Source organism: Perognathus longimembris, chromosome 8, assembly GCF_023159225.1.
Source record: "Perognathus longimembris pacificus isolate PPM17 chromosome 8, ASM2315922v1, whole genome shotgun sequence".
NCBI lineage: Eukaryota > Metazoa > Chordata > Mammalia > Rodentia > Heteromyidae > Perognathus > Perognathus longimembris.
Genome location: NC_063168.1, coordinates 10,955,376 through 10,974,284, shown reverse-complemented (window position 1 = coordinate 10,974,284; position 18,909 = coordinate 10,955,376). Strand labels below are relative to the sequence as shown.

General features: G+C 39.0%; 1 protein-coding gene across 4 annotated transcripts in view; it reads left to right on the top strand.

Annotated features, from left to right (window-relative positions):
* Nucleotides 1-18,321, top strand: part of Septin10 (septin 10) — a 49,296-nt gene extending 30,975 nt beyond the window's left edge. Inside the window, exons 9-11 of one of the 4 annotated variants that reach the window (XM_048352508.1) lie at nucleotides 3,106-3,238; nucleotides 15,667-15,854; nucleotides 17,340-18,321. In XM_048352508.1, coding sequence (XP_048208465.1) covers nucleotides 3,106-3,238; nucleotides 15,667-15,854; nucleotides 17,340-17,355 — 337 coding nt within the window. In that variant the 3' untranslated portion in view covers nucleotides 17,356-18,321. Of the gene's footprint in view, nucleotides 1-3,105; nucleotides 3,239-15,666; nucleotides 15,855-16,367; nucleotides 17,012-17,339 lie in introns of those variants that run through there. The other 3 variants (XM_048352510.1, XM_048352509.1, XM_048352506.1) reach the window with 3 other exon arrangements.
* Nucleotides 18,322-18,909: the final 588 nt, after the last annotated feature.

The following is an 18,909-nucleotide window of genomic DNA, read 5'->3' as shown; positions in this document are numbered from 1 at the left end:
TACCAGATTTTTGGAGATTTTTTGGAGTTTCACAGACTTTCCTGTCCTGGCCAGCTTCAAACCATGAACCCTCAGCACCTAGCCAAGTTTTTAATGAGTTTTAAATTTATATGATTCTGCATCTTTAGAAATTAGTGAGGCTGTTTATTTGTTTTTAATGCCCAAACGGTGACTTGAACGAGGGACTAGGTTGGTACTCTTCCACTTGAGCCACATGGCCACCTCTGGCTTTTTAATGGGTTAACTGTAGAAAACTGTCTTATGGACTTTTCTACAGAGACTGTCTTCTAACTCTGATCCTCAAATCTCAGCCTCCTCAGTAGCTAGGATTACAGAGGTGAGGCACACCTCATCTTGAAGATTATACTTCTTTTATGTATCCAGAATGATGGGAATGTGATTTTGGAAATCTCCCTACATGATGAGGTAGACTCATTTGACAAAAAATGATGTGCTTCTCCAATCCCTTTATACCTGTTGCTTTTGAAGGGTCGTTAAGTTTTTGTCTGACTCAAATACATGCTGTGATCAGTGACAGAAGGAAAACCCTGATTACTTGGGTTTTTTTGTTTTGTTTTGTTTTTTGTTGCCAGTCCTGGGGCGTGGACTCAGGGCCTGAGCACTGTCCCTGGCTTCTTTTTGCGCAAGGCTAGCACTCTACCTCTTCAGCCACAGTGCCACTTCTGGCTTTTTTTCTATACATGTGGTGCTGAGGAATTGAACCCAGGGCTTCATGTATGCGAGGCGAGCACTTTACCTCTAGGCCATATTCCCAGCCCCCTGATTATTTGTTTTTATATTTGTATTATATGAAACAGATGAGAGTACATGTAACTTTAACCACACACCAATCATTTGTTTACAAATGATATTAATGACCTAAAACATTATCAGTAGACATTTATCCCTGAAAAAAAGTTTTGGAAGGAGTGAAACTTAGCCAATAGCATTTTGTACAGAAGAAGGAAAGCACTTGTAGGGAGTCTGAAATCAGATTATTTCTTATAAAATTACAACATAGTCTTGAGTATTTTAGGACCTACAAAACTCCTAGCTCAGAAATTAGAGCATTCAGTATTTCTATAAACTTCTTTGGTAATTTTATATGGTGCTATATTCTTGACTTTTTTTTTTAAAGACTTGTTCGCATGAAATCTTAATCTTTTGCGTACTAAATCAAGTTTGATCTAATATAGCTTTCTAGAATATTCAGTGTTGCTATAAAACTTTTGGTAATTTTATGTAGTGATATATCACTGTTTTTTTTTAATGAGATGCTCATAAGAAATCTTAATCCTTTCATGTAATCAATCAAATCCTATTTGTTGTAGCATTCTAAAACATCTTTTGCTTGGAGGAAAGCATGTAAGCAGCCTTTTGAGTCCTGAGAGTAAGAATTCCTTTTACATTCCACTTTTGTACTTCAGTCATTTTCTTGGCTATTAGCACATACCCAGAGTAAGCACAGCAGGAATGAGCAAAAGTGTCCAATCACATTTGATTCTCATGGAATTTACAAGCCTGTACAAGGGACTCAAAATGGAACTAGAGATTACATGGTGTAAATTACACTTGTGATGTCTAATTATGTAACTTCCAAAGGGAAGTTACAAAAAGTATAGGTGGAGAGAGAGATCCTAGTTTAAGCTGAAAAATTAGTGATGTCCTCAAGGCAAGGAATGTTTTGAGCTATAATTATTGGGAAGAACAGAGCAAAGCATGTGCAAAAGCCTGAGGCAGAGGAAGAATGGCATGTTTAAAATTCTTGAAGATCAGAGTAGGGACAAGTAGTAGCTGGGTTGTATAAGCTTGATTGAGCAGGTAGATAGGAGTCAAAACACAGAATGCCTAATGAGGACTTTAGACTCTATCCTAAAGGAAGGCAAAGTTGTCTTAGGAGAGATACCATATTTATGTTTTTTAATCACTAATTTATAATATGAAGAATGCTTTGAAATAGTGTGCAAAGATGTTTAGATGAGACTGTAAGAAAATATTTCTTGGAACAAAGTCATGATATTAAAAATAAAGAGAACTGGACATATTCAAGACATAAGTGTGAAGTTGGAATTTAGTGATTTCTTAGATATAAGAAGGGAGAAAAGCAGCAGGTGACTGCTAGAGACTGTTTTTCTCCATAGATTTATGGTTTCATTGGGTAGGTAGATGGTTATTCCCTTCAAGACCTATCCCTGATGAAACAGCTAGTGCTGTTTTGTTCATTGGGGGTACCAGGCATAATGGAGCTTATATGCTCAGTTTGGGGCCTCTTGGCTTTTCGTGTCCTTTATGACATCCAAATGAAAGTGTCAGATAGGTATCTTTGATGCATCTTTAAGTGCTTATCTAGTACTCAGTGGACAAAGGCTGGATCAAAGGAATACACAAGAATCATAAGTACTTAGATGATTAATTGAAAATATGAACCAGGACAAGACTGCTTGGAGGGAGAAACCCATCTACAAAGAAAGCTGCCTCAGAAACAGCCTTGTTTGTCAATTAAATTTGTCAGCCAGATGAGCAGGTAAGAGATTGAGATGGGGATGGAAGAGGAAGAAAACCAGCAATGGTATGTGTTAGAAGCCAAATGAAGAATATATCAAGAAAGCATTTGAGGGTCAGCTTTATGCTATACATGTACAGAAATAAAGACTTACGAGTAGTTAAACAAAAGAGCCATTGTTAGAAGGATGCATGAGCCACAACTTAAGAGTCAAAAGGAAAGCTGACACAGTAGAAATTAGTTTGAGTCTAGCTCTATAGTAGTGTGAATGAACTGATGAAATCTTTGCTAGCCCATTTCATTTATTATTCATAAACCAAGAAGTGCCCAGTAGGCTGAACTTAGATCATGTTTCATCTCTTATTTAGACTGGACCTGAAGCTGAGTGATTGTCTTGTTAGACTGTATCTCAGTGGTTAGAGGTAGTAAAGAAAGTAATTCCTATGAGGAGATAGGTACGTAGTTAGCATGTTTCAGGTTGATGTTTGTCAGAAGATACTGGTACATGGTTCTGTTTATCTGAGGCTAAATAAGATCTATAAGGTTTTACAGGTTTGTTACATCATCTTTTTCACATTAGACTAACACAAATAACTTTTTAGTCTTCAGGAGACTTATGAAGCTAAAAGACATGAATTCTATGGTGAACGCCAGAGGAAGGAAGAAGAGATGAAGCAGACGTTTGTACAACGAGTAAAGGAGAAAGAAGCTATATTGAAAGAAGCAGAGAGGGAGGCAAGTATGGTGGTTTGATATGACTTGCATTTTTTAGATGTCCTCTCTTAAGAATGTAATTGAGACATGAGTGTGATTTAAAAAGTGCCTATTTTCAAGTCATTTAATACACATTTTAAAGAAATCATAGCCTGAAATCCAGTTAAAATATTGCTTTTAAGCAAATGTTCTTTCATTAGAAATGACTTACAGAAGACTTTTAAGGAAAGAAGTTACTAAAAAGTAACATTAAGGATGAACATTTAGATGTGGCTTAATGAAAGTTTTTTAGAGTTGTTGAGGGTGGTTGTTTGCATTAAACAGGCAACTGTCAAGCTGTGAAACAGCTTTCTTCTGGATATAGTTAAATAGTCTAGATGACTTTGAGGATAGACCTGAAACAACAAAACATCATTAGTGAACTTCCAGGTTCCTAGTTCTTCAAGCACTGATTTTGTTTTTATTGCAGTTAAATTTTTCTGATGACCTGTAAATCTAATCCAATAGTGACGATTTAGGAAATGACCTCAGGTTGAGGTTGAGGTTGACCTGAGGTTGATCAGTTGCTTATAGTACTTATAAAATGAACATTACAGGAAGTAGTTTTATAAAAGTAGTAATAGTCTAATTTGTATTATTTAAATATAATTTGAATTTTGATTTTTTTATTTTGGAAAAGTTTAGACAAGGAAAGTTTAGTGAATCTCACTACACCTAAGAAAATTAATATGGATGCCATTTTTTTTTTCTTTTTTGCCAGTCCTGGGCTTGGAGTCAGGGCCTGAGCACTGTCCCTGTCTTCTTTTTGCTCAAGGCTAGCACTCTGCCACTTGAGCTATAGCGCCACTTCTGGCCATTTTCTGTATATGTGGTGCTGGGGAATCGAACTCAGGGCTTCATGTATGTGAGGCAAGCACTCTTGCCACTAGGCCATATTCCCAGCCCAGGATGCCATTTTCTTTTTTTTTTTTTTTTTTTTTTTTTTTTTTTATTTTTTATTTTTTATTTTTTTTTTATTATCAATTGAACATAAATTTTTTTTTTTACAAGGTGCTGTGCAAAGAGGGTGCAGTTACATAGTAGGGCATTGTGTACATTTCTTGTGATATCTTACAACCTGTTTTCCCATCCCTTGTCTAGGTCAGGTAGACCCATATGCAGTATACAATGTATCAAGCACATATACAGTGTTCACAGACTTGGTCTCTACTGTCTCTCCATCTCCCTTTGTTAACAGTCATATATCAGGGAGATCATGCCCCTTTGTTTTCTGTGTTCTAGGCTTGTCTCACTCAACATTATTTGTTCGAGTTCTGACCATTTCCCTGCAAATAACAATATTTCACCATTCCTAATCGCTATGTAGTATTCCATTGTGTATAAGTACCATATTTTTTGGATCCATTCATCTGTGGAGGGGCATCTGGGTTGTTTCCAAATTTTGGCTATTGTGAATTGTGCTGCGATAAACATGGAAGTACAAATGTCCTTTTGATATCTTGGGTTTTGCTGTTTAGGGTAGATGCCTAGGAGTGGTATGGCTGGGTCATAGGGTAGGTCTATATTGAGCTTTTTGAGAAACCTCCATACTGTTCTCCAAAGTGGCTGTACTAATTTGCACTCCCACCAACAATGGAGAAGGGTTCCTCTTTCCCCACAGCCCCTCCAGCATTTGTTGTTTCCTGAGTTCAGAGTATAGGCCATTCTAACTGGGGTGAGGTGGTATCTCAGGGTTGTTTTTATTTGCATTTCCTTTACTAGCAGGGATGTTGAGCCTTTCCTCATGTGTTTCTTTGCCATTTTTATATCTTCTCTTGTGAAGTCTCTCTTTAGCTCTTTTGCCCATTTCCTAATAGGTTTATTGGGCTTGGAGGGGCTTAGTTTTTTGAGTTCTCTGTAGATGACAGATATCAGGCCTTTGTCTGTTGCTGTGCTGGTAAATATCCTTTCCCATATCGTTGGCTGTCTTTCTATTTTGGTGGCTATGACCTTAGCTGTGCAGAAACTTTTTAATTTGTAGTAGTCCCATTTGTTGAGTCTTTCCCCTATTTGTTGTGCGCCTGGGACTCTATTCAGGAAGTTCCTTCCTGTGCCTATAAGTTCTAGTGTCTTTCCTACTCTGTCCTTCAGTAGTTTCAAGGATTCAGGTCTGATGTTGAGGTCCTTGATCCATTTTGAGTTGATCTTGGTGCATGGTGATAGGCTTGGGTCTACTTTGAGTTTTCTGCATATGGCTGCCCAGTTCTCCCAGCACCAGTAGTTGAAGAGGCTATGTTTATTCCATTGTATGTCTTTAGCTCCTTTGTCGAATATCAGTTGGCTGTAAGAGTGCGGTTTTATTTCTGGGTCTTCAATTCTAATCCACTGGTCTTCCGATCTGTTTTTATACCAATACCATGCTGTTTTTGTTATGATGGCCTTGTAGTAGAGCTTGAAGTCTGGTATGGTGATACCTCCTGCACTATGTTTTTTGCCTAGAATTGCTTTGGCTATTCTAGGTTTTTTGCTGTTCCATATGAACTTATGGATTGGTTTCTCTATTTCAGTGAAGAATGTGGCTGGGATTTTGATAGGTATTGCATTGAATTTGTATAACAATTTGGGCAGTATGGCCATTTTCACTATATTGATTCTGCCTACCCATGAGCATGGGAGGTCTTTCCATCTCCTTGTGTCTTCTTTGATTTCCCTTATTAGATTTTTGTAGTTTTCATTGAATAGGTCCGTCACGTCCTTGGTTAAGTTGATCCCTAGGTACTTTATTCTTTTTTTGGCTACTGTAAATGGAATCGTTTCCATAATTTCCTTTTCTGTTTGTCTATTGCTGGTGTACAGAAAAGCTGCTGACTTTTGTGGATTGATTTTGTATCCTGCTACTTTGCCAAATTGGTTTATTAGATGTAGGAGTTTGGGTACTGAGTTTTTTGGGTCCTTGAGATATAAGATCATGTCGTCTGCGAATAGGGATAACTTGATTTCTTCCTTGCCGATGTGGATCCCTTTGATGTCCTCCTCTTGCCTTATTGCTATGGCTAGGGATTCCAGTACTATGTTGAACAGAAGTGGGGAGAGTGGGCATCCTTGTCTTGTTCCTGTGTTTAGGGGGAATGATTTAAGTTTCTCTCCATTTAATATGATATTAGCAGTTGGTCTGTTGTATATGGCTTTTATTGTTTTGAGGAATGTTCCATCTATTCCTGTTCTCTCCAAAGCTTTTAATAGGTATGGATGTTGTATTTTGTCGAAGGCTTTTTGGGCATCGACTGAGATAACAATGTGATTCTTGATTTTAGTTCTGTTTATGTGGTGAATTACATTGATTGATTTACGGATGTTGAACCATCCTTGTGACTGAGGGATGAAGCCTACTTGGTCATGATGTATGATATTCTTGATCACTTTCTGGATCCTGTTAGCTAATATTTTATTGAGGAGCTTTGCATCTGTGTTCATTAGTGATATTGGTCTGTAGTTCTCTTTTTTTGTTGGATCTTTGCCTGGTTTGGGGATGAGTATGATATTAGCTTCGTAGAATGAGTTCGGGATTTTTCCCTCCGTTTCTATTTCGCGGAAGAGTTTGAGGAGTATTGGAATTAGCTCCTCACTAAAGGTTTTGTAGAATTCATTGGTGAATCCATCTGGGCCTGGGCTTTTCTTAGTAGGGAGGTTCTTGATTACCTCCTGTATCTCACCGTAAGTTATTGGTTTATTTAGTTGATTTATTTCTTCTTGGTTCAGTTTGGGCAGTTTGTACTTCTCTAAGAATTGATCCATTTCTGTAAAATTATTGTTTTTTGTTGAGTAGAGGTTTTGGAAATAGCTCCTTATGATTGTTTGAATATCGTGTGTATTTGTTGTAATTTTTCCTGTGGAGTCCCTGATTTTACGTATATGAGTCTCTTCTCTTCTTTTTTTTGTGAGTCTTGCAAGGGGTCTGTCAATTTTGTTTATTTTCTCAAAGAACCAGCTTTTAGTCTTATTTATTTGTTGAATGGTCTTTCTATTTTCAATCAGATTTATCTCTTCTTTAATCTTTGTAATCTCTCCCCTCCTAGTCGTTTTAGATTCTGTCATTTCTTGTTTCTCCAGTTGTTTTAGTTTCATCGTGAGGGTATTCACCTGCTCTGCTTCCATTCTTTTAATGTGGGTACTGAGTGCAATGATCTTGCCCCTCAGTACTGCCTTAGCTGTGTCCCATAGGTTTCTTTGTGATGTGTTTTCTTTGTCATTGTGGCTTATGAATTCGTTGATTTCATCTTTAATTTGATCTGTGGCCCAAGTGTTGGATAGCAGCGTGGGGTTTAGCCTCCAAGAGTGTGTATAGGCTCTGTGGTATCCTTTGTTGTTGAGGGTTACCTTTAATCCACTGTGATCAGATATAATACATGGGATGATGTCAATTCTTTTGTATTTGCTGAGGTTCTTTGTGTGGGCTATGACGTGGTCTATTTTGGAATATGATCCATGGGCTGCTGAAAAGAAGGTGTATTGGGTCTCTGTAGGGTGGAAGGTTCTATATAGGTCTGTTAGATCCATTTGGGCAATGGTGTTATTTAGGTCCTCAGCTCCCTTACTAATCCTCTGGGTGTTGGATCTGTCTCTTGGAGAGAGAGGAGTATTAAAGTCACCCACTATGATTGTGTTTGCATCTATCTTGCTCTGTAATTCTGTGAGAATTTGCTTGACATATGTCGGGCCTCTTTTGTTCGGTGAGTATACATTTATCACCGTGATGTCTTGATTCTGGATTTTTCCTTGTATCAATATGTAGTGTCCTTCTTTGTCTTTTTGAGTGGACTTTAAAGAGAAATCCAGCTTGTCTGAGATCAGGATGGCTACACCTGCCGTTTTGGTGGGTGCATTTGCTTGGTAGATCTTGCTCCATCCTTTCATTCGAAGCCTGTTTTTGTCCCTTGCTGTAAGGTGGGTCTCTTGTAGACAACAGATGTCAACTTTTTGCTTGCGGATCCATTCTGCCAGTCTGCTCCTCTTGATCGGGGAGTTTAAGCCATTTATATTTAAAGAGATCAAGGATAAGGGTGTTTTTTCTCCTTCCATTTTCTTGTTGGGCTGTTTTTTCCTGTTGTTTTTTTTTTTTCTTCTTGTCTTTAGTGAGCTTGTGTTTCTGCTGGACTTTGGCTATTGAAGTTTCTTTCTGAATCTGTCTGTGTGTCTTTTACGATCTCTGTTGGGTGGGCTTCCCCTCTTAATATTCGCTGTAGGGCTGGTTTTTTATTCACATACTCCTTTAGCTCCTCTTTGGTGTGGAAAGATCTGGTTCTCCCTTCGAATGTGAACTCCAGTTTCGCTGGATATTTGATCCGAGGTTGTAAATTGTTATTCTGAAGTACTTGGATGGTGTTCTTCCACTCACTTCGAGCTTGGTAAGTTTGTGTGGATAAGTCGGATGTTATTCGAATCCTCTTCCCATTGAAAAAAGTTTCCTTCTTCGCTTTGGCTGAATTCAGAATTTGCTCTTTAATCTTGAGGTCTGTAGTCTTGAATATTATGTGCCTTGGGGTGGTTTTCCTGGGGTCTGGCCTGCCAGGTGTCCTATAGGCTTCGGTTACCTGGATGGGGTCCCCTGTGAGATTGGGGAAGTTTTCTGCAATAACTTTATTGAGAACATGATTAAGCCCTCTGCTCTGATATTCGGCTCCTTCTTCTATTCCAATTATACGCAGATTATATCTCTTGTCTTTGTCCATTAGTTCCTGGAGTAATCTTCCCTGAAGCTTCACCTTTTCTTGGAGTGTGGTCATTTTCTGGTTGTTGTCAGCTGCTTCATCGTCCAGGCGAGAGATTCTGGATTCCATATGGTCCACTCTTTGTGTTATGGTTTCAATTGCGGAGTTTATGGATGTCAGAGAGCTATTCATGGTTGTCATATCAGCTCTGATCGTGGAAATTTCTTCCTTTAAAGAGTTGTATTTTAAATCTATTTTTTCATGCATTTCAATTCTCAGGGTGTGGAGATTTTCTTTAAAGGCGGCTTGCATTGTATCCATTTTTGCTTCCATTTCTTTAAACGAGGCTTGCATTGTATCCAGTTTTGCTTCCATTTCTTTCTTGGCTTCCTGGGTGTCCTTCCAGATTTCCGCTCTAAACTCCTGGAATTGTTTTCTGATTTCATTTCTGACGGTTTCGATCATTCCTGTTAACATGTCCTCATTTGCTTTTTTATTCTCCATCTCCTCTCCAGTCGTGCTGCTTTTTGGAGCTGGCGAGTTGGCTTGTCCTTTGATGAACTGAGTTATGTTTCTTTGTGATTTGCGCATCTGGAAGTCTGTGTAGTTCTTCCCTCCCTTCTGTGTAGGCGTGTCTGCGTCAGCAGGTGCTGTCGCTGTGGCCCCGCCCACCAGTGCAGGGCACGCCTATCAGAGCGGGCGCTTTCGCCGGGGCCCCGCCCTCCTGTGCACTGTGAGTCCCCTACAACATGCACTTTAGCGGGATATGCCTCCCAGAGCGAGCCCTGGGTTGTTGGGTTGTGCTTGCGCCCTCCCGCGAGTCCGTTGGGGGGGGGGGAGGCAGAATGTGTGGGGCCCAGTGGGATCGACTGTCCGGGTGTGGCTTGGCACCCTCAGACCTCGCCTCCGCTTCGAGGAGGGGGAACGAGATCAGGCTCAGGTGACCCTGCTGGGCTGGTATTGCCCACCAGCGCCTGTGATTTTAGTTGTAAGAGTCCGCAAGGTCTAGGCGCCTCGGGTGGGGCTTGCCCTGCCGGCCGTCCCTGGCCCCTGTTGGGAAGGGGACGGGGCCGGTTCTGCCAGTTCAGGAACCTTTGGGGGCTTGGGGCTGTTCCGCCCTTCCCCTGCTAGACTGGCTTCCCAGTGCCTGCTGGGAGCTTCCCGCCTGATTTGGGGAATCTTTGTTCCCACGGGAGTGGGGAGGGGGAGGGAGGGAGATATATCGTCTTTGTCGGGCTTGGGTCTCCCGTTGGGGGAAGGGATTATGGGGGACTCACTTTTGCTGCTTTGTGTGCGTGTCCCGCACCGCCGTTGGCCCTTCAGGGGTTGGCGAAGTGTCGTGGTGGCTTCCCCCGTTCCCTCTTTCTGCCGCGCTGGGTTCCCTTGTCCGAATCCGGTGTGGACCCGAACTTCTCGTCGCTGCTGGGTGTGTCTTGGTCCGCACCCTGCTTTGTGTCCGTGGGGTCTCCCGCTATATGGATTCTGCGCTCCTGGCAACCTGTCTGCCGATCGCCGGGTTTCCCTTTCCCAGCCTGACCCTGTTTGGGCCAGGGCCGGCTGGTGGGGGGAGGGTGCCCCGATTAATCTCCGGCTCCGTGTAGGTTTTCGGTTCTTCTTTTTTGCTCCTTTTTGTTTTCCTGCGTTTCTCCACTGCTTCTGGATGCTGGTTTTGCTGGGTTCTTGGTGGAGTGTTGGGTGTTGGAGTTCCCAGCTCGCTATTCAGTTGGTGCGAGTCGGGGTGCCTCCCTATTGTCTCGGCGCCATCTTTCTCCTCCTCATTTTCTTAACACTATTTAAAAGTATTTTTCCACAAAAGCATTCTTGTTTTGGAAATTTTAGTTACCCTCATTAATGCTATGTGAAATTCTCTTACTGTAATCTTTTGACATATTTTAGTGTACATACCAATATGTAACTTCACTATAAATAAATTAGAGAAATTGTCTCTAGTCACATCAGTCTTTTCCCAAAGGCTGTTTTACTCTTCACACTGCTCTCCTCTCCCATATTACTGAGGTGCACCTATGCTCAGAGAGCTGGGACTCCTTGTATCACTAACTTGATTTTATTCTTTCTTCTTCCCCCTCCTCCATCCCCCAAGCTAGAGCTTAAGTCTATGGCTTCATCTATAGCCATCTACCATTGAGCTGTGTAAACCAAACCCTGTATGTACCACTGATAGCAATAACCATGAGGGCATCCTTACGCTTTAAGCACACATACTTATCATTAATCTTTTTAAAAATAGGAGCCATTTGAATAAGAAAATACTAAGGAGCTAATGCTTCTCTACAAGGTATCTTTTCTTAATCATCTGTTTCAGCCTTACAATTCTCTGGCCCACAGAATGACCTACTCCATTAGAACTGATTTCATCATTTGTAGTAAACTATAGTTCTTTTTTGATTTCTATCTTCATTCTCTGCTTTTAAATGAAATATTAATTATTATATAACATTCTTTGTAGAACTCAAATCTTACTTATGTTTTATATGAATGCTTGTTTGGTTGGTATCCAGAACTGAAAATATTAGTCTCATGTTTCTCTTACTAAGATCAAATGACAAAAAATTATCTTTATTTATTTAGTTTTTTTTTTTTTTTTTTTTTTTTTTGGCCAGTCCTGGGGCTTGGACTCAGGGCCTGAGCACTGTCCCTGGCTTCCTTTTTGCTCAAGGCTAGCACTCTGCCACTTGAGCCACAGCGCCACTTCTGGCCGTTTTCTATATATGTGGTGCTGGGGAATCGAACCCAGGGCTTCATGTATACGAGACAAGCTCTCTGGCCACTAGGCCATATTCCCAGCCCTTATTTAGTTTTTTGATGTTCTGCTTATGTTGTTGGCAGTCATGGCATATTGCTGATTCATAGGAAGCCCACTTAACTTCCTTGATTAATTTTAAGGCAAGCCACAATTAAATAAGGTTCACCTACAATTCTTCCCCATACCCGAGTCTTTGAGCTTTCACATGGTACTTGCTACATATTTCTTGGAAAGGCCCTACATCAGTATACAGGGGGACCACAGCCTAATATACATCTTCTGGATGATCTGCTGGAGTTCCGTGCAGCCAAGGAACAGTGATTTACTTTTTCTGGTGTGACTCCCAGTAAGACCACTGGACAGCATGGAGTCAGATACTCCTGATACCTCTGTTAAGACACTAGCCATGTTAGGCAAATTATACACTAGTACACAAAATGACACAGGAAACAGTTACATTAATTTTGAATGTACTGCTAGGTTTGTCTTTAAAAATTTTTAGTAATAGTTTTATTAAAAAAAACTAGACAGCTAGTGTTGGGAGTAGCAAGAGACAATGCTTTTCTTTGTTTTTTTTTTCCACTCTTTTTATTATCCTCAAATAGTTGTACAAAGAGGGCTCAATTTAACATGTCTCTTCATGTATACAGTGTATCTTGAGCAGTGCCACCTCTCCTACCTTTCTATCTGTCCCCCCCCCCCAAGTTTCCTAATTCTATTTTGTATTTTCTTGATCCATTATTCCGTTGTAGGGCATTTGGACTTTTTCCATGGCTATTTCACTATTGTGAGTAGTGCTGCAATGAACATGGGTGTTCAGGTGCCTTTATTGCATCCTGACTTGCAAGCTTTAAGATAAATGCCAGAGTCATCTCAGGATCAGAAGGTCGTTCTATTTTTAGTTGTTTGTGTTTTAGTCATCTCCGTACTGACTTCCATCTACTATGTTGCCCAACTTCCATTTGAACCAACATTGTATTAAGAGTTCCTTTATCACGCATCCTCACCAGCCTTTCTTGTTGCTTAGATTCTTTTTTTTTTTTTTTTTTTTTGGCCAGTCCTGGGGCTTGGACTCAGGGCCTGAGCACTGTCCCTGGCTTCTTCCTGCTCAAGGCTAGCACTCTGCCACTTGAGCCACAGCACCACTTCTGGCCATTTTCTATATATGTGGTGCTGGGGAATCGAACCCAGGGCCTCATGTATATGAGGCAGGCACTCTTGCCACTAGGCCATATCCCCAGCCCCGTTGCTTAGATTCTTGATGGCCATTTTGACTAGAGTAAGATGGAATCTCAGTGTTGTTTTGATTTGTAGTTCCCTGATGTCCACAGGTGTTGAGCATTTCATGTATTTATTGACTATTTGTACTTCCTTGGAGAAATATCTGTTCAGTTTAATTGTCCATTTGTTAATTGGGTTACTGACTCTTTTTGTTTCCTTTTTTTTTTTTTTTTTTGGCCAGTTCTGGGGCTGGGATTCAAGGCATGAGCACTGTCTCTGGCTTCTTTTTGCTCAAGGCTAGCACTCTACCACTTGAGCCACAGCGCCACTTCTGGCCTTTTCTGTTTATGTAGTGCTGAGGAATTGAACCCAGAATTTCGTGCATGTTATGCAAGCACTCTACCGCTAAGCCACCTTCCCAGCCCATGGGTTACTGGCTCTTTGACAGTTTACTTCTTTGAGCTCCATGTATATTCTGGCCAGACATATATCTGGCAAAGATTTTCTTCCATTCTGTAGGCTTTCTTTTTAGTTTGGTGACTAAATCTTTTGCAGTGCAGAAGCTTTCTAGCTTGATCCAATCTCAGTTGTCAATCCTCTGATCCATTTAACTGAGCAACTAGAGTTGTAGTTGGAGTGTTTCTGGCTATGTCAGTAAGTTCCTTTGTCTGTCCTGTTCTTTCCTTGGTTGTTCCAATGATTCAGTTCTTGAAGTAAAGTCTGTGATCCACTTTAAATTTACATTAGTTTATGTGGAGAGTTTGGGATCCAATTTCAGTCTTTTGCCTATGGATATCCAATTTTCCTAGTACCATTTGTTTAAGCTATCTTTTTTTCAATATATATTTTTGGCTCCTTTGTAAAAATAAATAAATAAGATGGCTGTAGATGTGGGGATATTTTTGTCTTGTTTGTATTGTCATATTGTGACAATATTGTGGCCTTCCTCTCTAATTCCTAGCACATACCTTCTAAAACCCTTGGAGTTACCACAGTAATGAATGGTTTTTCTGAGACTTGCTTTATGTGCTAGGATATGACCTATTCTGGAGATTATTCCATGGGCTGCTAAGAAAAATGAGTACTGTAAAGTACTAGGTAAAATATTCTGTAGATGTCTGTTGGATCCAGTAGGTCTATTGATATAATTTAAATCTGAGGTTTCTTTGATGAGTTTGTGTCTGGATGACCTGTATTGGTAGACTGGGTATTGAAGTCTCCAAGTATCTTGTGTTAGGGTTTGTGTGTGTTAAGTCTCAATAATGTTCAATAAACAAAGTTGGATGTCCTGACATTTGGTGTATTGATGTTAAGAATTGTTACTTACATCTCCTTGATAGAGAGTTCTCTTCATTAATATGAAGTGATCTTCTTTGGCTCTTCTGTTTTTAATTTGAGAAAATGTCTTATTGTATAGAGCATAACTACTCCTGCCTGCTTTCATATCTGTTTGCTTGGAAGACTTTTTACCAATTTTATGCCCTAAACCCCTGGGTGTTTGTTGTTTGTTTGTTTTTGTTCTGCTAATCAGGTTTGAACTGAAGGCCTGGGCATTGTCCCTGAGCCTTTCTGGACAAGGCTATTGCTCTACCACTTGAGCCACAGGTCCACATCTAGCTTTTTTGGCAATTAATTGGAAATAAGAGTCCTGCCTGGGCTGGCTTCAAACCGCAATTCTCAGATCTCAGCCTCCTGAGTAGCTAGGATTATAGGCATGAGCCACCAGTGCCTGGCTTTCACTCCTGTTGTTTTTGTCAGGTACAAGTGTTGTGTCTTTTGATATAACTCAGCATTCTGTGTCTTTTGATTAGAGAATTGAGTCCATTGATATTGATTGTGTTGTATGGGTAGTTCTTAGCTGACTTTAAACTTTAGTAGTTTCCATAAAGAACAGTAAATTTTGATATAAGTGGCATAAGGACTTTGAATCTCTAAGGGACAACTTGGAGAACAGCAGATAAAGACCAGTTAGTAAACCTTGTTTAATTGAGATTTTTCTGGAGCCAATCTCCTCATAGTAAGTCTGTCCTGCTTTTAAAAACACAGGTGGGAGAGGAGAGCTCTCCCACATTTACTTTTCCACTCACATTTTATAGCAGCATATTGTGGTTTCCCACAGCCACACTGAGTGTTTATAGCCTGCTTTTTTTCTTATTTTATCTCTATTGGATTCGTAGGCTTCTTTAACCCATTAGAGGATAAGTTTTACTGCAGTAGGTATTTTATAGGTGATACTTTCTCTAGACTTACAATTTATTTAGTTTAAAGTTCACCAAGTTGTATGACTATGCAAAAAGATCAGTTACAGTTTTAGGTTTTTCACATAAATAATGGTGTTTTCCAGTAGAGTTTTACAAATACACTTTTCAAAAACTTTTTCTGTAGACATGTTATCTTTATTTGAAAAAGAAAGTTTGTTTTTCTCATGTTGATAATTTTCTTCTGTACTTTTGTGTCCCTTGTTTTTATTGAGCATGGACTTAGAAAACTAGTAAAGAGGTTTTGTGGATAAAATATAAAGCAAGAAAATAAAAAATCCTACAAGAATTTTTGTTCAAGGGGATATGGTTTTTAATGAATTCAGTTAAAGCATTTTTTTGGTATGGTAACCCATCTATAATTAAAGTTACCATGGTAATTCCACATGACTTGCTTTTACTTGAGCATGAAAGATGAAGTCTGGTGGGAGTTAGTATAGTGCCAAAGCCAGAGCTCATTTATTTCTGTGTGTATACTGCCACACTGTGTCCGTCATGGGAACTGCACTTGTTTCACAGCTGCAGGCCAAATTTGAGCACCTTAAGAGAACTCACCAAGAAGAAAGAATGAAACTTGAAGAAAAAAGAAGACTTTTGGAAGAGGAAGCAATTGCTTTCTCTAAAAAGAAAGCGACCTCTGAGATGTTCCAAAGCCAGTCCTTTATGACATCAAGTACCACAATGAGAAAGGAAAAGGATCGTAAGAAGTAAGAGTCCCAGCTACCATCCTTTTGGCCCTGTCATTTACCCTCCTGCTGCCTTGCCCTGTTTGGTCTTCCTCATTCTGTTTCCTTGCTTCCTTACTCCTGAGGCTAACATGGCAGCTCCTTGTGAGCACAGACCTTGTCCCGCTCTGACACTGCAGTCTTCTCAGCACCTAGAACAACACCTGGCCCATGCTAGGTGCTTAGTACTTACCAAAACGAGTACACAAGTAATATATCACAGAAATATATCACAGTGTTAACAAGTCAGTTAGCTGGGGAAACAATCGACTGCTCTTGCTAAACAGTCCACCATGGCTCAAGTACACAGCTAATGACTGCTGACCTACCATCAGTTGTTTTATCTTTTATGTCTCAATAGAAGATAAGCACTTTGTTGGGGAATCATGGACAAAAAATAATATACTATAAACAAACCCCTAATTCTTAGGCTCATTTCGAAAAAAAAACAATTCTACTGATCATTGATTTTGTGAGAATTTTTATTTTAATAAGGGACCCAGGCTATCGATTGGAACTCCTGTGCTTTGATGTCAGAGCTTGTGAAACCAATGATGGACGTTATGATGCAGATGAAAGTAGAGAGGGCTTCAGTACAAGGGGGCAGCATGAGTAGCAATTGGATGATAATCTCAAGCTTGTAGGTTTTGGTATGTGTTAAAATCCAAGTTATCAAAGTTTTAGAAAATAAGTATTTTTCTTTTTTCTATTTTCCTTCTGTATTCTGTGTTCCTCGTTTTATTTCTCCTACTTCAAATGTCCTTTGTGTTTACCTCTTTGACTAGAGTGAAATTCATCCTGACTTGTTCTGCTCAGAATGTTCCCTTTTGGGTCCTTTCCTGAGTCTTGTACCTGCCTCTGCCTTAACAGGATTATGTCCTCCTGTGTTCTACACAGAACAGGGCTTTTACTTTAGTTTTTCTCAGTGCCTATATTCTATGCAATTATCTGTTAAAGAATGAATGTTAGTATAATAGCTATGTTTGATTTAAACATGGGATTTCAAAAGATAACCTGTAAATATAATTTATTGCTACTTTTCAACATGCTTAGAATTGTACTTGCATCTTTTAACTTTTTTACCTCTTCATCTTAATCCAGTGCTACTAAAATTACATTTCCCAGTTTTTCCCATATGTTGAAAACAATTTACCTTGTAAATTTTATCTTTCATGCTCTCCTGAGAATCTTGCTTTGATTTACAGATTAAAAGCAAAATGCATAGTGTTGTTGTAGAATTCATCCTCAACCCTGTAGGTGGGAGGGCATATGTCAAAAGCGTGTACAAATTTTAAATGTCACAATTAAATATGAGCTGGTTTCCCACACACAAAAAAGAAAATTGTTTGGTAGGTTCTTTGTTGTTTTCTTTCTTTTTTCAAAGCTCTATACCTATTATATATTAGAAGCATACTTGTTTTTTTGTAAATATGTAACTAATCAAGAGGTCTTTTTATCTTTTTCCAGCTCCAATTATATGTAACAGGAGTTACAGAGCAAAGAAGTCATCACAAGCAAAAGTTATTAAAAAGTTATAAGTATGTGTTGATTTTCTTGCTGTTTTTATTTGCTTTATCACAAATCTGTTTGGCAGCTTGGCACAGTTATTAACACTTATGGACAAATATTTTAAGGTATATGGTCAGTACATAAGCCAGAGTGCATTTTCTTACATAGTCACTCTTGTTTGAAATCTCTGAGTTGTTACTTTGCAATGAGTACGTCTCTTGTGCTGCTGCCGACTTCTTAACCCTTTGCCATACTTTAAACCAAAAGAGCAAAGGCCCCATGCCATTGAAAATACACAACTCTTCCATACTATGGGTCTATGATTCCATTTCTATTCCAGGCTCTCTTTTTTTGTATATACTAAACAAAAAATTGGGGAATACATTTTAGAATGTATTATGGAGCTAAAACTTCTAACCTCTAACCTTAAAAGTTTTATAGAACTTTTAAATTTATGGTGCAATTACCCAATTGGTAATATCTTGAGCTTTTCTGTCAAATTATATAACATGATGTCTTTTTAGGCCTTACTGTGTTTTATATATTGCTGTGATGAAACACAATATGCTTAGAAGTTAAAACATCCAGCTATTTAGACCTTTTATCTAGTGTTATCTAGTGTATCTTTGAACCTGGTTGTATTACATTATTATTATATCTTAAGTACTTGTTTGGATCCCTTTTCTGGGAGAAAATAAAGTTGAATCTTTTTTATTAAAATATTTCTTAAGAATGTAACTGAATATCTGAATATTAAATATATAAAAATATGATATCATATTTCAAGGGATATTTGCATTTGGTGTCTTAATAACATTAGAATGTTTTAATGGTTCCTAACTTTTTTAAATGTCAGAAGCATATAGATTTTCATGTTTTGTACTTAAATATTCTAAATAAAACTGACACATTTGACAAATAAAAATATATATTCATTAAGGTGTGTTTAAATTACTTTAACTTTTCATTTTTTTCTCATCTTTCTCTTTTTCCTCTTCTCCTTCCTCTTTTTAAAATTTTTGTGGTACTAGAGTTTAAATTCAAGGCCCAGTGCTTGCTAAGCAGATGCTCTACCAGTTGAGCAACTCAGCCCTCAGACCAGTCTAGGCTATAATCCTCCTATTAGTACTTTCTTTGTTCCTGGGATGATAAGTACGAGTAACCGTACCCAGCCATTGGTTGAGGACTCTTAGGAACCTTTATCCTTGTAGTGTCCTTGATCCAAGATCTCCTGATCTCCACCTCCCAAGTAGCTAGGGTTACAGGTTTGAGCCGCTGCACATGGTTAACTCTTGTGCTTTGACACATTTACATTTTTATGGAGTGCAATGAACTGTTTCAGTACTTGTTTACAGAATGAGGAGATCTCATCAGAGTGATGACATTTATCATTTTTATGTTGTAGTTATTGGAAGTCATCTCTAATATTATTTTAAAATATGCACATAATTATTGTCAACCGTAGTTATCTTACTGTGCTATAAAATACTAGAAGTTATTATTCCTATTCAGCTGTATACCAGTACCC